This window comes from Prenolepis imparis, unplaced genomic scaffold (genome assembly GCF_030444845.1).
Source record: "Prenolepis imparis isolate NDT839.2.m4 unplaced genomic scaffold, iyPreImpa1.0 SCAF_15, whole genome shotgun sequence".
NCBI lineage: Eukaryota > Metazoa > Arthropoda > Insecta > Hymenoptera > Formicidae > Prenolepis > Prenolepis imparis.
In genome coordinates, this window is record NW_028141173.1 from 2,322,085 (window position 1) to 2,342,646 (window position 20,562).

Genomic DNA, 20,562 nt, shown 5'->3' on the forward strand with positions numbered 1-20,562 from the left:
TGAAGCGATAAACGAAGAAAGTCTCTTCCTCTTTCGCGGCTCCTCTTCCTTTTTTTCCGGCGCGTCCGGCCCGCTCGTAAACAAAAGGCACCGGACACCGATCCGGGACCCTACTCATTAATTCTACAAGGTTGCTCGATAAAAATCCGGACGGACCCCATTCGACAAAGTACGCGCGGCGCGTATCCTCCATCTCCGCTTTCAATAACAAAGTCAGCTGTGTAATCCAAGATGCTGCGCTATAGAGCGCGATCGTCACGCGACCGGACCTCCTTGGTCGAGGGACGAGTGCGTCCCCCGCGTCCTCGTGCGGAGGGAACCGTCCGGCCCGTCGAGAAGCGTCAAACTTCTAGTATCGCGTCGACTGCACACGAGCGGATTAGCCCGCGACAAACAACGTGTCTCGTCGCGTCTTTCGTTCTCCGAGTTTCCGAGAATGAACGATGGGAACTCGCGATGAGACTCGCGCATCGATGCTCCAGCGACATTGTTTTGCGGCCGAATCTCGCTTGTAAATCTTTCGCCGCTCCTCTGTTTCGCGAAATATGAGACGAAAATGTAAATAACGCGAGCAATCTTTCCCTCCTCTCATTCGCCGGAAGACGCCATCCTCCACTAATGCGCGGTAAAATTCCTCGATTAGGATAATAATCTCGAACGAAGATTTAATCTCTCTTTCGATCCGTATGATCGTTTCGTTCGTGCATTCCTTTTGTTTGGCTTAAGTCGAGGCGGTGCGTCTCGTACGCGGATCGTCGCGAGCATATCAAGTGGCGGAGACGCTTCAACGTAATTCGGACTTCTACGTAATTTGATTTTATAGCTTCCTCGCGGATCCCTTTCATCCGTGAATCGAACCTTCGGAACGAAGATGTGCCGCGACTGCGAAATGCCAAGACTAATGATGGAGTCGCGTTTGACGATGACAGCTTCTAATATCTCGGAGGGAATATTTTTATTTATAATATAATATAAAATATTTATTTTTTTCGTAATAAATTAAAAATTCGTATTTATATTTAATTTGTGAATTGAGTTCGTGCAGGATCGAATCGCTGTATCAAATTTCAACGAAACTTCTCGAAATAGAGGGAGGAAAAGGGGGCTATTTATTACGGACCGCCGTAATTTGTTTTAGTTTTACCGAGCCGTCTGCTGTCTCGGGACCGTAACGATCCTTCTCTCTCTCGGACTCTTTTTTTCCGAGACAACCGGAGAGACCGCGCGGAGCGGTCCTAAAATTATTCCTCTTATCGGTCAATCACAGTGTCAGATGTATATATATATACGTGTACATGTACTACATATATGTAGATACCCGACGCACACAAGTGCGCGCGTAACGGCGACCGACGAGATCGAGATTCATATCGGAAGAGACAAGGTGCCTCTGTTCTACGGGGAAGATTCTCCGGTCGTCTTTCTCCCCCTCTGCACGCAGAGACGCGAGATGCGTAAAGCATCCCCGTCCTGTTTCGTCGCCTTCTCGTTCTCTTAATAAGCAACAACGCAAATTCCTGTTCGCCGCGAGAAGATTGAAGCTCTTGTATTCGTCTCTATCTCTATTCGCGTCCGCCCGTTATCTAGTCTAGATTATACGCGAGACTTTGTCGCGGAGGGTCGTAAATTATTTGCCGGATCGTCTATAATCGTCTATAATCTCGAATGCGTAGCTCGAGCGTGTAACAACGACGTGTCTTCTTCGAATCTTTGGCAAGTGTATCCCGGATAATTTTTCTCCAACATCTCGATTATGAGATCAAGATCGTGGGAGGAGAGGAACGAGGGGATTATTATTCATGCCGCGCCGTGAAAAGCCATTTGTCGAGTTATTTTGAGACATCATTCGCAAACAGAGACTACTTCCGAAAGTGCGATTGATTCAGATGTCGATCGATAAGAAATCTCATGCCTTTTCGCGATTCGACTCTTCATTCATTGACCTCACCTCTTGCGCTGATTACGCATGCGATTCGCGTGGTGCAGTTGCATCGTGTGTGACCGCATCAATCTGCATTCGAATCTGCATTCGAATCTCCATCCGCCCCGTTCATCCGCCTTTTCTCCCCCTCATCCCCCATCTCGTGTTCCTCTTTTGTCTCATCTCGCCGTTTATTTTTCGCCTCTTTCTTTCTCTCTCACTTCATTTTCGTCTACCATTTCCTACTGCTTTGATACGTTTTATTTTATATATATAAAAGATCGGATTAAACCGAATAAGAAAATCCGTTTTGCGATCTTCGCAATAATTGATGAAAAATTAATTTAAAAAGATTAGTGAATCCGCACGAATCGTACAGGTAGAGCAAGTATCATTTAATAATTACAATCATTATTCTATTTTCATAATTTAATAAAATTTAAGAGATTTAATAACAAAATCGTGTAATCGTGTAAAAATCGTACGTCTTTATCAGTGGCATGCCAAATTTCTCTAAATAATCCTTGCAAGTCAATGACCCAGTAATCAAAATCGTTCGATTTAATAGAAAATCGAGATTCATTCATTCACTCGAACGAAACATCTCGTGTCTTTTTCTATCGTCTGGACTTCTCTTGCATCCTTTTCTTATTCTCTTCGCGTCCTTCTCGCGTTATCTCTAGTTTTTAAAAGGCACGCTCGAGCCTCGAGCTCGGTACGCCGATAAAAAAAAGTAAAACATACGTCGTTCCTCCTTCGAGCGCTTGCAGTTGTTTAGGTGTCGCACATCGCTTACTTAGGTATCACATTACACGTCTGTCATCGCGAGCTTCTTATCGCAGTGATTTATGACTCTATTGACTCGCGTACTTTTTTTCCATTCTGTTCAGTTACACACACACACACACACACACACACACACACACACACACACACACACACACACACACACACACACACACACACACACACACACACACATGCGCGATATAACGTCGGTATAGTTTTGAGCATTGATGTTTCTTTCGTATCTTTTTTTTATTTTCTTCGCGTCCTTCTCGCGTTATTTCTAATTTTTTTAAAGGTGAGCGAATACTGTTCGGCTTCCTTTAAACTCGATACGCAGTCATTGAAAAAAGACACTTTTTTTCACAATTTTCAATTGTTTAGGTATCACCGATAAAGGTGTGAAATCGTTTAGCTACTTTCTGTCAATCTGTCATCGCGTACAACGTGATTTATGTCTTAATTCAGTTACACAAATTTATTTTATTCATTTTAATATAGTTATTTATACATACGATTATACGTTGGTGTGGTTCCGAACATTTTCTACGAGCGTAAGAAATAAATATGTACGCATCATTTGTGTCCTTTTTGAATTCTCAACAGTAAAATGACATTTTAATTGACGTATAGTAATATTTACCTGCGCGGATTATTTAGGTCAGGAAATTCGGCATGCCTTGATAAAAATTGGTAACAGTATGTTCTTTTCTCACTTATATTCGCGCCGATTGTTTTTAATTAATTTTTATTAATTATTACGAAGATCGCAAAACGGAGAGGACTTTCGTTCTCGTTTAACCGAGAACACTTTGTATAAAGATATATATTTATACACTCTATGTAAGGATTATATAAAATATATATGAAATCTTCTATACGCGGTCTCTCGTTTCTTTTATTTGCATCTCGCGCTTTCGAACACCCGCAGACTCTCCCACCGATCTTCGGTGGTTCCCTATTAAATCCTGCTCGTATTGTATTCAAATTGGTTCGAGCTTCCTCCACCTCCGCATCGCTCTCTTTCCGGTTGTCCTGTCGCGAGTTGTCGCTTATTAAAAGGCTCATTAATAGTCGGTATTTCCTACAATCTTGGCGACATCAGTAAGGTATCGCAAAATTGCACTAGATATTCTTACTCAATTTACAAAAGTGCTCTATATACACCTGTAATATATAATAATCCGAACGATAAAAATTACGAGTTGAAAGCTACATTTTTCGGATCTGTGTTTATATAAAATGATAGCCGCATTTGAAGCTTCGATCATGACACTTATCTCGTGGAAGGAAGACGCGTGAGATCTCGTCGACAGAACCTAATCATCTCGCATTCGTGTTTCGGTACGCCGGAAAGAAGATGCGATTCACAGAGAGTCGCCGGCGCATCTCGCCCTAAGGAAGGGAGCAACCAGTTAATTCGGCAAATTTCGACCAATTGCGTAATTCCGAAAAGAGTCGTTGACCGTCTGGACGAGTTCAGGGTGAGACGAGCGAAAAAAGAAATTGCGCCCGAGGGCGGTCAGAGAGCAGCGGGGAGGAAGGAGGAAAATGATGCGCCTACACACGCATATGTACACGCGTGCACCTCCTTCGCGTTCAGCGCAATACCGGGAACCTTTTCTCCCAAGTTGGCAGTTGCGTCACGTCGCGGCGACTACAAAAGCACCGCAATTCCTCCTCGCCTCCCTCGCCCCTTTCGGTCCGATGCAACACACAACACTTGCATACCATACTTATTTCGTGCCCGAGCATTGCATGAGTTCGCGTCTCATCGTTATACAGGGTGAGCCGATAATTAAGCCATCGTTGGAGTTGGTTCGTCAACGCTTTCTTTTCATTTTCTTCGTATCTTATTTAATCTCGCTCTTTCGATTCTCTTTTTTTTTTAAGAAATAGCTGAACGGTATAATAATTTCCCTTCGACAATAGATCATCCCTTAGATATTTACTAGCTTCTTTTAGCATTAATTGATATAAAGCAAGATACACCCGCACGCACACCGGACTTACTCCCTACTCTCAACTAACGTTAGCGCTTGTTTCGTCTTCTGGAGAACGATTTTCGTCTCGTAAGACAGCGTCAGCAGATGCGTACTCTGTTCAAGCATCAACTTAATGCTGTTTTTTTTTTCGCGTCAGCGAGAAAACAATACCGCAACGTGGTTCGCCTCGTCCCTCGATTAATTTCCCCTCGAGATTACACCCTGTTGCGATGATGCTGAGTCGGTGAATAAACCACCCGATCGAACTCTCTCAAGTCGAAGTTCCGAATCATTCGCGCGCCGAGTCCCGAGCGTTTATTTTTAAGACAGACGTATTAACGTTAATTCCGATCAAAATAAAAAGCCGACGATCTCCTCCTCCTCCTCTCTTTCCAGCAAGAAATAATACCCCGCGATGCTCTCGCTTCTTGTTTTGCGAGCGAGGCGTGGTCGGTGACGTAGCATCTCGCGAATTGCTCTCGAGGACGATTGTCGATTCGTTAATTGCACCGACTTCCAAAGACTACCGAGAATCTGGGGGATTCCTTAATTGCATTCTCGTCTGGTAAGCCGGCAAAATTGCGTCGGCGACGCGACTCGCCTTCTCGTTTCCACGTCTCGCTCTTTTGTTCCAGAATCGATTCTAATATTTATATCCCTTCGTACTATTTTAATAAATATGAAAGAATATGCGCGTGTTTAATTCGACGCTTATTTTACATTATTATTTGTCACTGGCAAAGTCTGCGAAATAATAAGAAATCAGATCCCGTCTCGTTATTTATTAAGCATTTATTAATTTATCAGCCAGCAATATGGATTTCCAAATGAAGCAGAGAAATTTGCAATTTTCGCAATTGGCGCGCATTTTCATGCAAATTGGGGCTCGATTCGAGGAATAATAAAACGGCCAACAAAATGTAAATATCTCCTAAATTACATTCGGCGCGCGTAATTATACAACACATGTGCTTACGAAAATTTGGTGAATCTTGATCCAACCCTGGATGCGTAAGCGCGATAGAGTCATTCTCTTTCCGACAATCGATCTTTCTATATATAACGTTCATCTTGCGAAGACGAAAAAGAGAGAATCTTATTTCAGACGAATCCGATTCGATCGAGCAGAGAGCTTTTCCTTAAATCCATTATTATAAAATGAAATAAATTCGCGCGATAGATGGAGAGAAATACGCTTTCGCGCAACGAGAATTGATTTAATACGAGGGGGCGGCATAAAAGTGTACGGGAATCCGCATATAACATTGCGAGGAGAGAGAGAGATAGAGAGAAAAATTGCAGATTGAAGTCTGAAATAAAGAAGAAGCGAGTATATTCCCCGTCGAACATGCAACGCGCGATGATTTACGATGGAGCGAGTAGAGAATGCATCGCGTTGCACTCTGCTGAATAACGTCTTCCGACGAAGGCTTCTTCCCTTCTTCTCTCCCTTCCCCTTCCCCCACCCCCCGCATTACGTCACCGCATTGTTCATGTCAGTGATTTCAGTTTATCCTTGATTTTTCACGTTCCACATCAACGCGGCTCGTAAACACGTCGTCCTCTCTTTCTCTATCAGAATAAAAAAAACGCGAAACTGTCGCCTAATTTCGTTCGTCCTTCTTGATGTATAATTGTAATTATACATTTCCGCATTTAAAGATTTCTGTTTTTTTTTTCTATTTTCTTACATAATAATGTTGCGTGCGACATGTGCGAATATATATAACTCTCGCTTTTAGAATTAATAACTCTAAACTTACCAAATTGTTGTCTACGACTGTTACAGGTGAACCGGCCATTGACAATGAAGAAAGAGGGCATTCAGACGAGAAACAGGAAGCTCTCGTCAAAGAGCAAGAAGAAGAAGGCCGGCTGCCTGGGCCTCGGTGGTGTCATGGGCGACATGATCAAGGCTAGCGGACACCTCGATCTCGACAACAAACCCTTCCATTCCGGATTCGGCTCGCCGATGGGTAAGTCGAACTCTCCCCCCAAAAACTTTACCTATTCATACCACACTCAATTCCCCGTTTACTCTATTAGATGCTTTAAATCGTGAAAACTTTAAATCAAGACCGGCGACGACACAATTGATACACCAGTACTCGCGATTTTAATCTCCCTCAATATACCTAAATAAATTAGAGTAAATTTTTAATTTTAATATATTTAATAATAAATACATGAGAATAAATAAATATATAAATCTCGAGCAAGCTTCTCTCCCCAAAGATCTCTTTCGCGAACAAGTATTAATAGAGCGACGCTCTTTTCGCATTTATCGTTCCAGGTACGTCCCAGCATCATCACACGATGCATCCGGCGATGCAGCATTACATGTATCACACGGGTGTCGGCGTAGCCGGAGGTCTTCATCAGGGATTTGCGCCCCCGGCGCCGCCCCCCATCCACCCGCACTCGCATTCGCATTCCCATTCTCATCACATGACGAGTCTTCAGGGTCTGCAGCTGGCCACGACGAACGCGATGGTGAGTACGCGATCTGTTTGCTTCGTCGGCGCGATCGACCAAAGGCCTCGATCGCCGATAATCGATCTGTCTAGCGGAATCTGTTGATCCCCGCCGCCCCCCTTTTTCTTTCCTCGAGTCACAAACTGAACTTAATAATTTCCTCGTAATAACTTGAACGTTTAGATAATTTCAGCTAAATTTAATGGTTTCTTATTTTGTTAAACAAACATCTTTAATTTATATTTAATAATTACAAGACTGATTTAAATTAAAATTTTATGTAACGCGAAATAAGAATTATTTCCCCTCGAATGGCATCATTTATCACGCATCTTGCGCGGCGTTTTTTCGGCATCCATCTCTGTTTCTCTAATATTAATCGCGTCGCCGCGGACGCGAAAGGAGAGCCTTCACTCTCGCGACCGGCAAGTGGAGCAACAAGCACACGTCAGGAGTGTGGTAATCTTTGTCTGGTTTCAGACCGGCTGGCGATCGGAGTACACATGAATCGCGAGTGACTAAGCAGCTCAGGAGGACGCAGCCCACCACTGTCTCGTAATGTTGCAAAATGCGTAAAAGGGGAGAAACGAAAAAAATAAAAAAAAGTGAATATATATATATACATATATATTTATTTATATGTGTGTATATGTGCTCCTCTTCTTTTTTTCGCATGCGGGCGTCTCCTTCTCGCGAAGGAGACACAATCGATCACCGACGACACGGGGGGACAAAAAAAAGACATTCCCGCGACAACACGCGGGACACGTATCCAGGGCTCACGTCGTCCTCGCGGGGGCACGACCGTGAGAGCAGCGCGTCCGTTGGATCTCTCTTATAAAAGTGAAAGCTCTTGTAAATATGTAAAGTCTTATGTGTAGGGCCATCGAGCCCCGGCCCCAAGTACAAAGGAAAAAAAATCAGCTACTATATCGAGTCTTATATATACGTATATATCATATGTATGTATGATATATATAGCATATGTAAATAAATATTACATAGATACAAGAATTTATTATATATATAAATATATATATATATATTATGCGCATATGCCAGCGTGTGCGTGTGATGGAAGGTCGAATGAGTGCGCGCGTGTACATGCGATATGACCCGGTCTTTTCAGCTGGCTTCCTCAGGATATATTCTAGGCGAGAGATGCCGGATTGTCGCGGCGGAACTCTTGGTCCTTCTCGCCTAAAATCGATCCCAGAGGGAAGTTCGCTGCAGACACGCTTTGCATGTGGGAGTCGACGCGATATCGTGCAATTTCGAGAGAGAGAGAGAGGAAATTTTATTAAACACAAAAACGGGAGTCCGTGTAACTCGCGGTGCGGGATTGTTTGGACGTTTTCCGCAAAGATTCTCGACGAGTTTGAAATTCGTCGAAAAAGCCTTAATTTAATTCCCTCGTCAAGCTTTAATCGGAATGATGAGCGACAACCTCGCGAAATAATATTGAAATATTCTTTTCTTTTTTAAGAGCGACAATTTTTTTTTTTTTTACACAGCAAGATCGTGAAGCGAATCGATGTGTCTAATAAATCGAGACATTTACGATATGCACCCGATCGTGGACAAGAGTCGGTCAAAGAAGAACCGATTTAGTCCGGAAGAATAATTAATTAACTTTTCAGGAATTGAAACGCCTTCCTGCGATATCTCGATCGCGGATTCATCGCCGATAGTCTCCGATAGTCTTGAGCTTTTTAATTTTCTTTTTTTTTAGACTTAATTATGCATATTTTTTTCTTTATACCTGTCCACCGTCGGCGTCCATTGGTCCAGCACCGTTCTGTGTGTGTCGTACCGGTTAGTGATAGTTCACGTAAGTGTAATAAAAGCGCATAGGGTAAACTCGTAAATTATACACGAAGCCTCCGGCGAGAGAAAGAGAGATCGATTGGCGACGACGCGATCGCTAGATCGCACGAGCGTTAGCTTCATAATTTAGTCACGGCGGACACGAGAAATACACATAAACACACACACACATACAGACACCAGAACAGTAAGAGCCGGCGCAAGAAATACAACACACACGACTAATGCAAGTGTAAATTTTGTATCTTCGAAATTGTGTATCGTTATTGTAATAATAGTATATATATATATGCAAATGAAGAAAATAAAAAATATATATATTATATATAATAAATATATATATTATATCGAAACACATACGTCGCGCGACCAAGGCGAACCGTCACGCGCGTTAAGTGATTGTGCATAATTAGCAATTAATTCCGCATCACATAAACACAACTATGCATATAAATAGTCGGCAGAATATACATAAATAATTGACGACTCATCGGTGAGAGGTCATGCAGGGGTGATATATCGGGAGGGAAGGGAGGGCGCATCATTAGTACCGTCATTATCATTATCGATCATCGTCGATTGATTGTCCACTGATTGATTGCTACTCGTGAGAGAGACTCGCTCGCTTGAGTTCCGAAATACATTGTGATTTTTCGATTCTAGAGGTTTTACCACTCGCGTATGTTTTTTGCGAATCTAGATAGACATACATAGGTAATACGAATGGGGGATGCGAGGGAAGGGTGGGTTGGGGGAGAAAAAAAAGAGAAAGAGTTGGGAGGAGAGGGACGAATATATCTATATCCGGGATGATATCGCGCGGTACTTTTTCCTCTCGCCGCGAATAAGAAACCTAAAGAAACGAGACGAGGAGGTAGCGGCGATTTTCCAAAAGACTGAAAGGGACGAGCGGAGGATGGAGAGCAGAAAAGTCGGTATCGATCGATTATTTTCGTGCGAGATCGCGCGTTTCCCGAGAGACGGGAAAGAACCGGGGAGAAGGAAGTATCTATTAATAATATTATTAGGAAGTAGCGTGTAGCTTGTGTAAAAAAAAAAATAAAAACACAGAAATATATGATTTTTAAGAGAGGCCGATCGCGCACACTCGCACAAACTCGCGAGAGAGATCGAGATGTTGAGAGTGCGACGAGAAGAGAGTGGGAAGGAAGAAGGAGAGAGGGGCAGAAAAGCGATCCTTTAGCGCGCGCTGCGAGGATGTTTATTGGATGTAAAAAGCGACACATTGTAAGATACCATTGTAAAAAGGTTTTAACTTAAAATAAATTAAATGATAAATCACGCATACACCGACCAATCTTTAATCGAGCATTATTGTAAACTGACTATAGATGTGTATATGTACAATGTATAGCATCATACTCTCTCCTTTCTTCTCTCCATCTCCTTTCTTTCTCCCTACGTATGTCTCTGTCTTCCTCTCTCTTTTTTTTTCGCGCTTAAGATCTATTCTTCTTCTTCTGCTGCTGCCTCGACTTAACGCCAAATTTATTCTCGAAGCACCGATTGTTTTTTCTCCTCCCGAATCGATAATACCGTCGATGGTATCATTGCCGTTATCACCGGATATCGGGACGATGTAAATTTTCCTCGCGACTCGAGATCAATGCGCATCCTTTAATAAATCACACGCGCCGTATAATCGTTATTACGGAATTATTAATGATTTTCTTCTCCGTATATAAATAGTGCCTCTCTCTCCTCTCTCTCTCTCTCTCTCTCTCTCTCTCTCTCTCTCTCTCTCTCTCTCTCTCTCTCTCTCTCTCTCTCTCTCTCTCTCTCTCTCTCTCCCTCCCCCTTTTTCTCGATACAAGCGTGATGATGTTGTATCGTTATCTCAGACGACATCCATGAATTGAATTTCTTTCCGCTTCGAGTTTACGCGCGAGAGAGAAAGAGAGAGTCCCTTAATCAATCACGCTTGCTGATAATAATATCATTCCGAGAGTTATTAATGATTCCATTTCGCGGCGCCGTATTAATGTCATTATCGGCGATGTCGCGAGCGAGATTCTGAGAAACAATGGAGCATCGCGTGATAAATCGCGCGCGATCGAATCGTATCGTAACGCGACGATAGGTCGTTGCGCGAAATTTCATCAACATCTGTCTAGGCGAGACAATCGCGCAGGATTACGCATCTTTTATCGCAACTAATCATGATTAATCGCAGCCCTCGTCGACTTTATGTTGAAGATCCACTTTTCAAGACATTTTACAAGCACAATCTGCATATGCTTCAATTCTGTATCGAATTCATAAATTTCAGGATAATAATCTAATCGAATAAAAAGAAATAAAAGAACATTGCGATCTCCAGATGTTGCAGACGAAAGCAGACGCTCGCACGTCAAATTCACAAATACAAAGACACGCGATATACGAGAGTCCAAGTTTATAAAAGTCGAGGGGATATATACTTTCTGGCGTGGGGGCCGGCGAGAGGGAACAGCCATGCGATGCCATCGGGATACAAAGTAGGGGGAGGGGTCCAGAGATCGATGTCGATTAGCGTACCCTTATTAATTAAAAGGCGTAACTTAATTGAGTCTTATCGGGCCGGACGAGGTGTTTACATGTAAATCGAGGCAGCAACCGCGAACGAGATAACGCCGCGATCATCGCGACGCGCAAATAAGTCCCCTCGTCCCTCCCCTCGTCCCACCCCTACCGCGTACGATAATATCGATAGCCGCGCGCGACAATAACTTTGGTCATGCTCGACGTGTGTTAATGAGTTCGGTAATAAAAGAGAGCGTTATAATGTAAAGAGACGGAAGGGCGGAAGAGAGCATCCAATAACCAGTCCTTAAGGGGATCTCCGTCTTTCGCGATCCGATCTTCGCGCATCTTATTATATACGCGATCGCGCGTATTAAATATAATTATTAATCCGAAACACACATTGTGTGTGCGCGCGCGCGCGAGACAGAGAGGCGTCTCTTCTTCGAGGGAAAACTCGGCGATATAATTTGTAACGATCCGCGATAAGGCGTGGCGTGTTGACTCCTCGCACACACTGGCTCGACTTCGTTTTTCCTCAAGATATATTATAGCGAAAGACACTCGTCCTCTAATGAACCAGTGTAATGATAAGTTGATAATCTTTTTAATCGGGGAAAGAGATAATCTTTTTGCCGCGTTCAACGGAACTTACCTATATCTGCGGAGATTTTGGCTCGTGCCAAGACAGAGCTGACGATAACGTCGATAAGGGATCTTTGACTTTCGTGTAGATTCCCTCCCGAATGCGAATGGTCAGGCGATATATTTGCGGTAATCGGTTATTTTATCTATACGAGAGAAAGAAAGAGAGAGAGAGAAAGCGAGAGAAAAAGAGAGATGTTAAAGAGAGCGCGAGGGATGAAAGATCTTTGGAAGCGAGGGACGGTTATCTCGTGCAACTAACTATAAATTGTACCGTAAGCCGTTATCTACTGTGTATTTACTTGAAAATTTATAAATGTGTGATACCTCTACTCAAAACTTTGTTGCTTGTGTCGACTTGTCTTTATTCAATCTCCCTAAACCCCGTCGTGTCGTTTCGCAATCGTTGAGATTAATTAATTTTTTTACAAATATAAATATATATTATATTAATTACTATTATATATTAAATAACTCATAATTATTTATTTTGATAATTATTATTTTAATGAATATTTTATTTATTTAATAAATACCCCTTATTACCGCTGAAAATGTTATAAAATAAATAATTTCTCACTCACCGACACGGAGTTGTAGTACACAGCGCATTGATCTGAAAACAAAAGATTCAAATTATATATATATACATATGTGTGTGTGCGTGTGTCTGTGTGTACAGGGTGTTTTGAAAGTCTAGAAACGGTCGAATATCTCAATATGCAATTTAGAAAAAAAGTTTTTATTTTTACATACCTCACAGTTGCCTCGACGTTGCCCGATGCCTCCCTGGGCCTCCTCCTCCTCTCTTGGTCCATGGTAGCACTCGCGACACTCGCGAAAATACGAATAATTACGATCGCCCGACACTTTACACGGCACTCCCGACACGCGAAACTTTATACGGCACTCCCGACGCGACGCGTGAGTCACACGCGTATTTCGCGCATTGCACTTGCAATGTGAAATAACGATGCGAAAACTATAATCGCGCGAAACAACAACGCGTTCGCGCGCAGCTGATCTACCTGTAACAAATAAAATACATATATATAATTAGAGCAATCTTATTATTTTTTGCATTATAACATACACAATATAAATATGTAAGCTAGAATTAACGATAAATATATCCACGGATCGCAACACATTCACGCGCGCGACAACAGGTTAAGTTGGGTTATGTTGGCAAGAGATTTTGCATCCAATTTTTCGCGAAATATGCGTTTCGAACAATTACGACTACATATTAACGTTGAAATTATGATATGCGATTGATAAATATTACAATACAAAGGTTAGAAATCGTTTCTAACGATTATGCTTACTAATTAATCACAGCGGAACGCAGCTCGAACTGCCTGATACTCGCGGCGTTTCGGTAATGGCCGCGGCTACGAACATCGGCAACTTCACTCTAATAGCGCGCGCGATACTATATACATGACTTAATATTAATAATTAATTAAAACGGAGGAGATTCGTTCGAAAAGATATAGCTTTAGAAAGAAAAAATATTAATCGAGAATAAGGTATTATATAACATTATTTACAACTTATTATTATTTTATAACTTTTACCATATTATTATTTTAAAATTTAATTAGCAAATTATAACATACACAATATAAATATAAATATGTAAACTAGAATATTTAATTAGCAAATTTTCGATTTATTAATATTTTTTGATAGAAATCAGCTGATTAAAGCGTTAATTTGCTAATTAATTTTAAAATTAATTTTTAAAATAATAATATGTTTTAAATAATATATTATAATACTTTAAACACGATTAATATTTTTGACAGTTATCAGCTGATTTCTGTCAAAAAATATTCATCAAAAATAAGGTATTATAACATTATTTACTATTTTAATTTTTATAACATATTAATATTTTAAAATTTAATTAGCAAATCTTCGCTTTATTAATATTTTGACAGAAATTAGCTGATTATAAAGCGTTAATTTGCTAATTAATTTTTAAAATAATAATATGTTTTAAATAATATATTATAATACTTTCAACTCGATTAATATTTTTGACAGTTATCAGCTGATTTCTGTCAAAAAATATTAATCGAGAATAAGATATTATAACATATTACTATTTTAATTTTTTAACATATTATTATTTTCAAATTTAATTAGCGAATTAACGCTTTAATCAGCTAATTTCTGTGAATAAATATTAATCGAGTTTAAACAACGTATATATTATTGTTTAAAAAATATTTTTTAAACATAAAACCGAAGAATAGCGTAGCACGCGCTTGTGTTGTTCTAATTTTTCTAAAATTGATAATTCATATATCAAGATTATATTGTCTTTTACACACACACATATAAATAAATAAATATATATACATATGTATATGAATGGGTCGAACAAAAATTTTTCAAGATCCAAAGAGCGAAGCAACAATAAAGGAGTTTCATCGAAATATTGCGTTAGCTTGTTGCTTCTTATTGCAAAGATTATTTTCCATTCCAGAGAAGCTACGGAGAAGCTCGGCTACCACACTATGACTCTCGAATAAATCTCAGCCGGCGTCCCGCTGGTTTCCCGATCGACTGCCGAGAGTCACGAGGTCGCGCGTTCGTTCTACGAATTAGAAAATCGAGTAGAAGCGAGCGGTGTCATCGTCCGGATCTCCAAATCCCCGCTTACGCGCGTTTGCGCAAGTCGGCCCGTCTCGTTTCACGGCGAATTAGGTCCGGATGGGCCCTTCGCCGAGGGTTAAAAGGGACGACGAGTCCCGGAGTCGAGATATCCGAGAGGAGAGCCGAGCCAAGCAGCAGCTGCTTACGTTTCGATCGTCGTCGAATCGCCGACGTTGACCTTCCGCCGCAAGATTCTACGATCGAGAGAGACGAAAAGAGAGAAAAAAGGAGCGGCCCCAGATAGCCTCGCGTCTAGAAAGAGGATATATACTTCCTATAAAAGTGATCGGGATTTCGCGTAATCCCGTTTTCTCTAGGGTAGCGGAATAGAAGAGATCGGGATACCTATCTAACTCCCCCTCGGCCGAGAAGAAGCTCTTTTCTTCTTCTCACAAACGCGCATGATCCTCCCTTTCTTCGTGCAGCCTGCTCGAGTCAAGAGGTCGGAGATTTTCGCTTTTGCGGTTTACCGCGGATGTCCCGAAAACGAACAGACTCTCCAAAAAATATACGAGCGTTTGTATGTGTATCTATATCTTATTCATTCTAGCGATAAAAAAATTTCCGGAATTATTCTCGGTCTTCTCCCGACGAAGCTTGCGAAATTGCACGCAGCTGACAGGAATAGTCTTCGTTATGATGTTATATAGCGTGTGTGATGATAGAGAGTATGTAACTTTATTAACGAAGTTAGTGCAGAAGTAAAGCCAGATTGCACACAGCTGGCTCAGCCGATCTTGATGATACGTAAGCAACGTTTCTCGAGAATTCAATCATGTACGATGTAGTAAGAAATTTATTCGCAAACGAGATAAATAATATTTCTTTTTATTCCTGAATCTAATTAAATATCAATTTCCATACAAAGGATTCTTTCTGCAAAAGGTTTCGCGCGAGATTTCTCGTCGATGTCCATCGCTTTGCAGAGTCATACGCTGACGTAATCCATTCGACGATGTTTCCACGAGCCCAGGAATTCGGGACAGACGTCGACGAACGATCCTCGACGAATGCGGAGTCACTTTGGCCCGGCAGGATCTCGGGACCGGTAATCCCTTCTGTATATCCTGCCGCGGGGGTCAAGCATGTCGGGGTCAGTCTCACGTCGAGTGTGAAACTTGGATTCGGAGAACGCGGCCCGGAATAAATAATCAATCGTGGGATTTGTGCGCCGAGTGTGTCGATCGAGGGTTGTATCGTCATCCTGCGGAGCCAATACTCTACACGTGCGACAAAGTGACGTATTACAATACAATGTATCTATAGATTTCGATGGAGATTTTATTTATATAGGGATTGAGAGCTCTTTATATACCTCAAATAAAGACAATAAATCAACAGTTTGGTATTTTATATTTTTTATAATTTTACTATTATATTTAAAAGAGATTTTAACAAAATTAAATAATTTAAAAAAATAGAAATTAAAATAAATGAAAGTAGAAGAAAAATTAAAATTTTGACTTGGGTAATTATTCGTTGCAAAATACAATACATTTGAGAAAGAGAAGAGGGAGAGAATCCGGGGATTTGTGCAGCAACGAAGCAGGCGGAAATTCTTACGAAATTCTGCATTTCATTCTGCATTCCCATCACGGAGATTCGCAGATACGCACGTCTTCTGTATAATAAAAGCCGCGGAAAAATTGCGTGCACGCGACGGACGCAATTCTCGACGGTCTATTCGCTATTGAACCGGCGGCAACCCGTACAAATGCGACCGAGAGCCTAGATTCCTCCGTTTTCTATCGGGCAGCCGCGACATTATTAATTAAGACGCACGCGACTTTATTCAAGACGTCACGCACTGATCCTCGTGGCGGGATCCGCGGCGGGATCCGAGAGAAGAGGATCTTTACGAGGGGAAACGAGTTAGCTCAGATTTCCACGAAGTCTGGCTACTCGCGTTGCGTTGCCTTAATTAAGTGTCCTCTTACTTATTGTCAACCAGGAAAATGATTCATTATTAATAATGCTTTCTCATAATCTAATCAAATTATATTTTGTAGACTAATCAAAGTGAAGTGATGAATAAGTGCGTCAGCAATCATTGAGAGGTCCTTTCGAAAGGAGAACGAGACACGCAACGGAACTCTTATATAAAAAAAAAAGATACAAAGACACATTAATATACGCGCGCATTCTCGTCGGTGAAATCGGACAACGGTGTTTCAATTGCTAAATTATAATCGCTCAGGACCCGGCAAAGAGCGTCGGTCATCGGAAGAAGGCAGAGAGGGAGAGAAGGGATCGCGTAATATAATATCTACCGCGCGATCGCGGCGGCGAGCAAGCGTCCGGTAGGTTCGTACCAAATAAGACACAGAGCGCGGTTTGTTATATTCCTTGAGGAGAGAGAATAAGTGTCCATGAGAGAGTCCGGAGCTAGAGGGGAAGGAAGAGAGAGGGGGAGAAGAGAGGAGGACCGGAGGAGGTGGATCAGCAGCGTTATTAATGGGCACGATTACTTGGCGAAACTCGCGCCTTTGTGCGCCAGCCTCTTCCAACCCCTACCTTTGTCTCACTCTCTCTCTCTCTCTCTTTCTCTCTCTTTCTTTCTCTCATTGCCGCCGCCAACCTCGTTTCACCTCCTCACCACCTTCTCCACCTGGGGCCTCATAATACCCACACGCGCATTCTCCCTTTACACCTGTGCACTGGCTGTCTAAGTTATGCATGGGATCCTCCCACAGAAACAATGCACCCGCTCCTCTTCTTCTCGCGCCAGAGTTCGCCCTCTTTCTCTCTCCCTCTCTCGTCCTCCCCCTGTCGGCTCCCGCCGCTTCGTTCTTTTTTTTTTTCCTCTTTTTTCGCTCGATAGTTTCATCCGCGCCGCGCCACGTCCGGTACTTGTCCCGCCAAATAGTCATTAGCCGAAACAATTTACGCGTGCAATAGCACGCGGACCGATAGGATCTGCAATTGCGATTCAAACCGATGCAGTGCGTTTTGCAATTATTGCGGAAGCTCCATCGTATCGTAGTTATAGAGATATAGAATTATATAGAAGGGAAGAGAAGATCCTCGCGCGAGAAGCAATACTTCAAAAATTTTCGTACAACCTATAACGAAGCTTCTTTATTTATAATTTATATGTATAATTGTATTTCTTTATCGCGTTATATTACAATGAAAGGAGAGAGATTGGCGCATCGCCTTTTCTCTTTTCCGTAAACGAGGGGTCGAGCAGCAAGTCAACGGCAAGTTAGCGGTTCGCGCGGGGCAACTTTATCGTTTAATTATCTATAAAAGCGCGTAATTACACATTTCGCTGCTCGGGATATCGGTATTGAGCGCGGCCTCGCACAAAATTCGGCGCACCGATTTAATTGCGGGCTTGTGATCATGAATCCGCGCCCCGTCGGAGCATCTTGCGAAACCAGCAGAGAGCGAGATCCCAGACGCTGGGATATACCTGCCCTCGCGCGAGGAGAGGAGGATATCGACGCCTCGAGGACGCTCTCTCCCGATTTCCGATCCGATCCGAGCCGGCCTCGATCGACTTCTCACCCCGGCACATCTCTCCTCCATCTGTATACACCCGTTAGTTCTCTCTCTCTCTCTCTCTCTCTCTCACTCTCTCTAGCTTTCTTTCCTTTCCTGGGCGTGTTCCACCGCGATGCTTTTCGATGGATCGTATTCGAACCGAGAGCCTCGTCGATACACATCCGGCTGGATTAATCGCATCAACGGCTGACCGCTCGAAACCCGCCTAATCCAATTGAGAATCCGAGCTCCAAATCATGCCAATGTTGAGAAAAAGAATTAAATCGGGCGTGTCGTCGATCCGCGAGAGTACTTATCAAATGACACCGTACAAACAACATTTTATATTGCAAGTTTTCGTAAAAAATATTAAATATACATTGTTTCTCAAAAAAATTTTTTTTCTGATAATATACGAATTAAGAATTATAAAGAATGCACTCGAGAGATGAATAATGGCCGAAAAAAAGGACGCCATTCTCATTCGGTATAATATTGCCCTCCTCGTGCATTGTTATCTCCTCTCTGTCTACGTATCCGATTGGATTAATCGCTTCAATGACAGGACCGAATCATCGAGCTAATCTAATTCCATCTACCCGCAGCACGGTCGAGGGATTTCTCTCTCTCCTTTGCGGACGGCGGCGTAGCAACGGAAGACGCGGAGGCGGGTCTGCCTGCGGGAGGCGCCCGGAGTGTTAAAATGTTAATTCGTGGGACACCGCGGAAAGAGGGAGAGAGGAGGGTGACGCTTCTCTGTAATTTCGAAGTGACCTAGACGAATCAAACTGTCACATTCTGTGTCGATTTTCCCGCGCCGGGGACAGATTGAAACGTCAATAGACGCGTTTCGGCGAGTTAATTTAGCTAATTAGATCGACCAATTAGTATCCCCGGACGATAAGACGCGATATCGTAATGAACATCGGGAAGTTTAATAATGATCTAGCGAGCCGGTAACGATCGCGGGATATCGCGGGGGTTATTTCATTTGGCAGCCCAAGCTCTGGCAGCTCGTCTCGAATGTTCGGCGGATCGAATAAGGTAGATGCGCGTGTTAATCATCGCGGTCCTTCGAACGAGAGCGAGAGAGAGACGATCGAATTGACGAGCAGGAGAAGAGGGATCTCGAAAGCCCGTCGATGACCAGTCATTGTTGCCTCATAAAGGCCAGTGAATGCCCTCCCTGTAATTCCCTCCTCCCTCTACTCGCTGATGATTCGAAAAAACGATCGGGCTAATCGTTCGACGATTGTAATAGGTTTTCTTCGGTCATTGTCCCGTCTACGGGACTCTCTCGTGTATACATGTATGCACGATGACGGAGATGAGGCCGCGAAGAGATCAAACGTGATCGTCTCGGGTTGTATTTTGGATCTTCCGGCCGAACTCTGTCTTTCGAATTGGTTTTTTTTTTAAATCGAAGAAAAATACACAGTTCCGATTCTCGCGACTCGGTCAGATATTTGAAAATACAATGAAAACTGGATTGAAAGATAGAACGTACTATCTGCTGCGCGAGGAAACTTGCGGCGGATTTTAAATAACACGGAGCGTTGACCGGATTACTCTTCCGAGCAGTTTGACGTAACAGGATCACGATGTCGCGAGCAACCGAGAAGAAAAGTAGAATGGCGGGTAGAGGCGAGGCGAAATTATAGGTGGCGGAGATCCTACGTGCAAACAGGAAGGGCGTCCCCCCTCGCACCGAGTCAATTCATGCAGGAAATCGGTTTTTCGGTCGCAAGTTCCATTCGCATTTCCCTCCCTCTCTCTCCTCCGCTTCGTTTATTTTCCTGTATGCTCCCGCGTCATCCGGTAGAAGAAGGTTTCACGGTCTCCATTGTGCAGAGTCCTCTTCGGGGAGGGGGTTTATATACGCGTCGCGGGGCCATCCGGATTATCGGACCCCCGAAGGTAAGCGGGCCCCTCGAAATCTCGTTTGCAAATAAGATCCCGCGCGTCAACGTCGACGTACTTGACATTATTCGGGACGCAACTCTCCCATAAAATCGTCGCGATACCGAAGCTGAACGGAAGCTGCGAAGAACGGAAGACGCGTCATGCGCGGGGATCGAAGAAAAAAATTAATCTTAGACGACATCATATTACGGCTCTTCTTATTAATTCTCTTTAAGTTTCATTTTTAAACACACATTTTCAACATACTCAAATCGATTAATTATATAATAATAAAATTCAATTTTCTTACAAATACTGTCTATCTCTCATTGTCAATAAAGCAGA

The 20,562-nt window shown here is 42.6% G+C and overlaps 2 protein-coding genes across 4 annotated transcripts in view; one reads left to right on the forward strand and one right to left on the reverse strand.

Moving 5' to 3' along the window:
- Positions 1-7,896, forward strand: part of LOC145946379 (uncharacterized) — a 71,478-nt gene extending 63,582 nt beyond the window's left edge. For 2 of the 3 annotated variants that reach the window (XM_083056016.1, XM_083056015.1), the window contains exons 6-8: positions 6,482-6,668; positions 6,986-7,185; positions 7,648-7,896. In XM_083056016.1, coding sequence (XP_082912142.1) covers positions 6,482-6,668; positions 6,986-7,185; positions 7,648-7,674 — 414 coding nt within the window. In that variant the 3' untranslated portion in view covers positions 7,675-7,896. The remainder of the gene's footprint in view (positions 1-6,481; positions 6,669-6,985; positions 7,186-7,647) is intronic. The other variant, XM_083056017.1, reaches the window with a different exon arrangement.
- Positions 1-20,562, reverse strand: part of LOC145946208 (uncharacterized) — a 327,696-nt gene that overhangs the window by 167,584 nt on the left and 139,550 nt on the right. Inside the window, exons 6-7 of the mRNA XM_083055734.1 lie at positions 12,919-13,190; positions 12,747-12,778 (exon numbers count right to left, since the gene is read on the reverse strand). Of these exons, the coding sequence (XP_082911860.1) occupies positions 12,747-12,778; positions 12,919-13,190 (304 nt within the window). The remainder of the gene's footprint in view (positions 1-12,746; positions 12,779-12,918; positions 13,191-20,562) is intronic.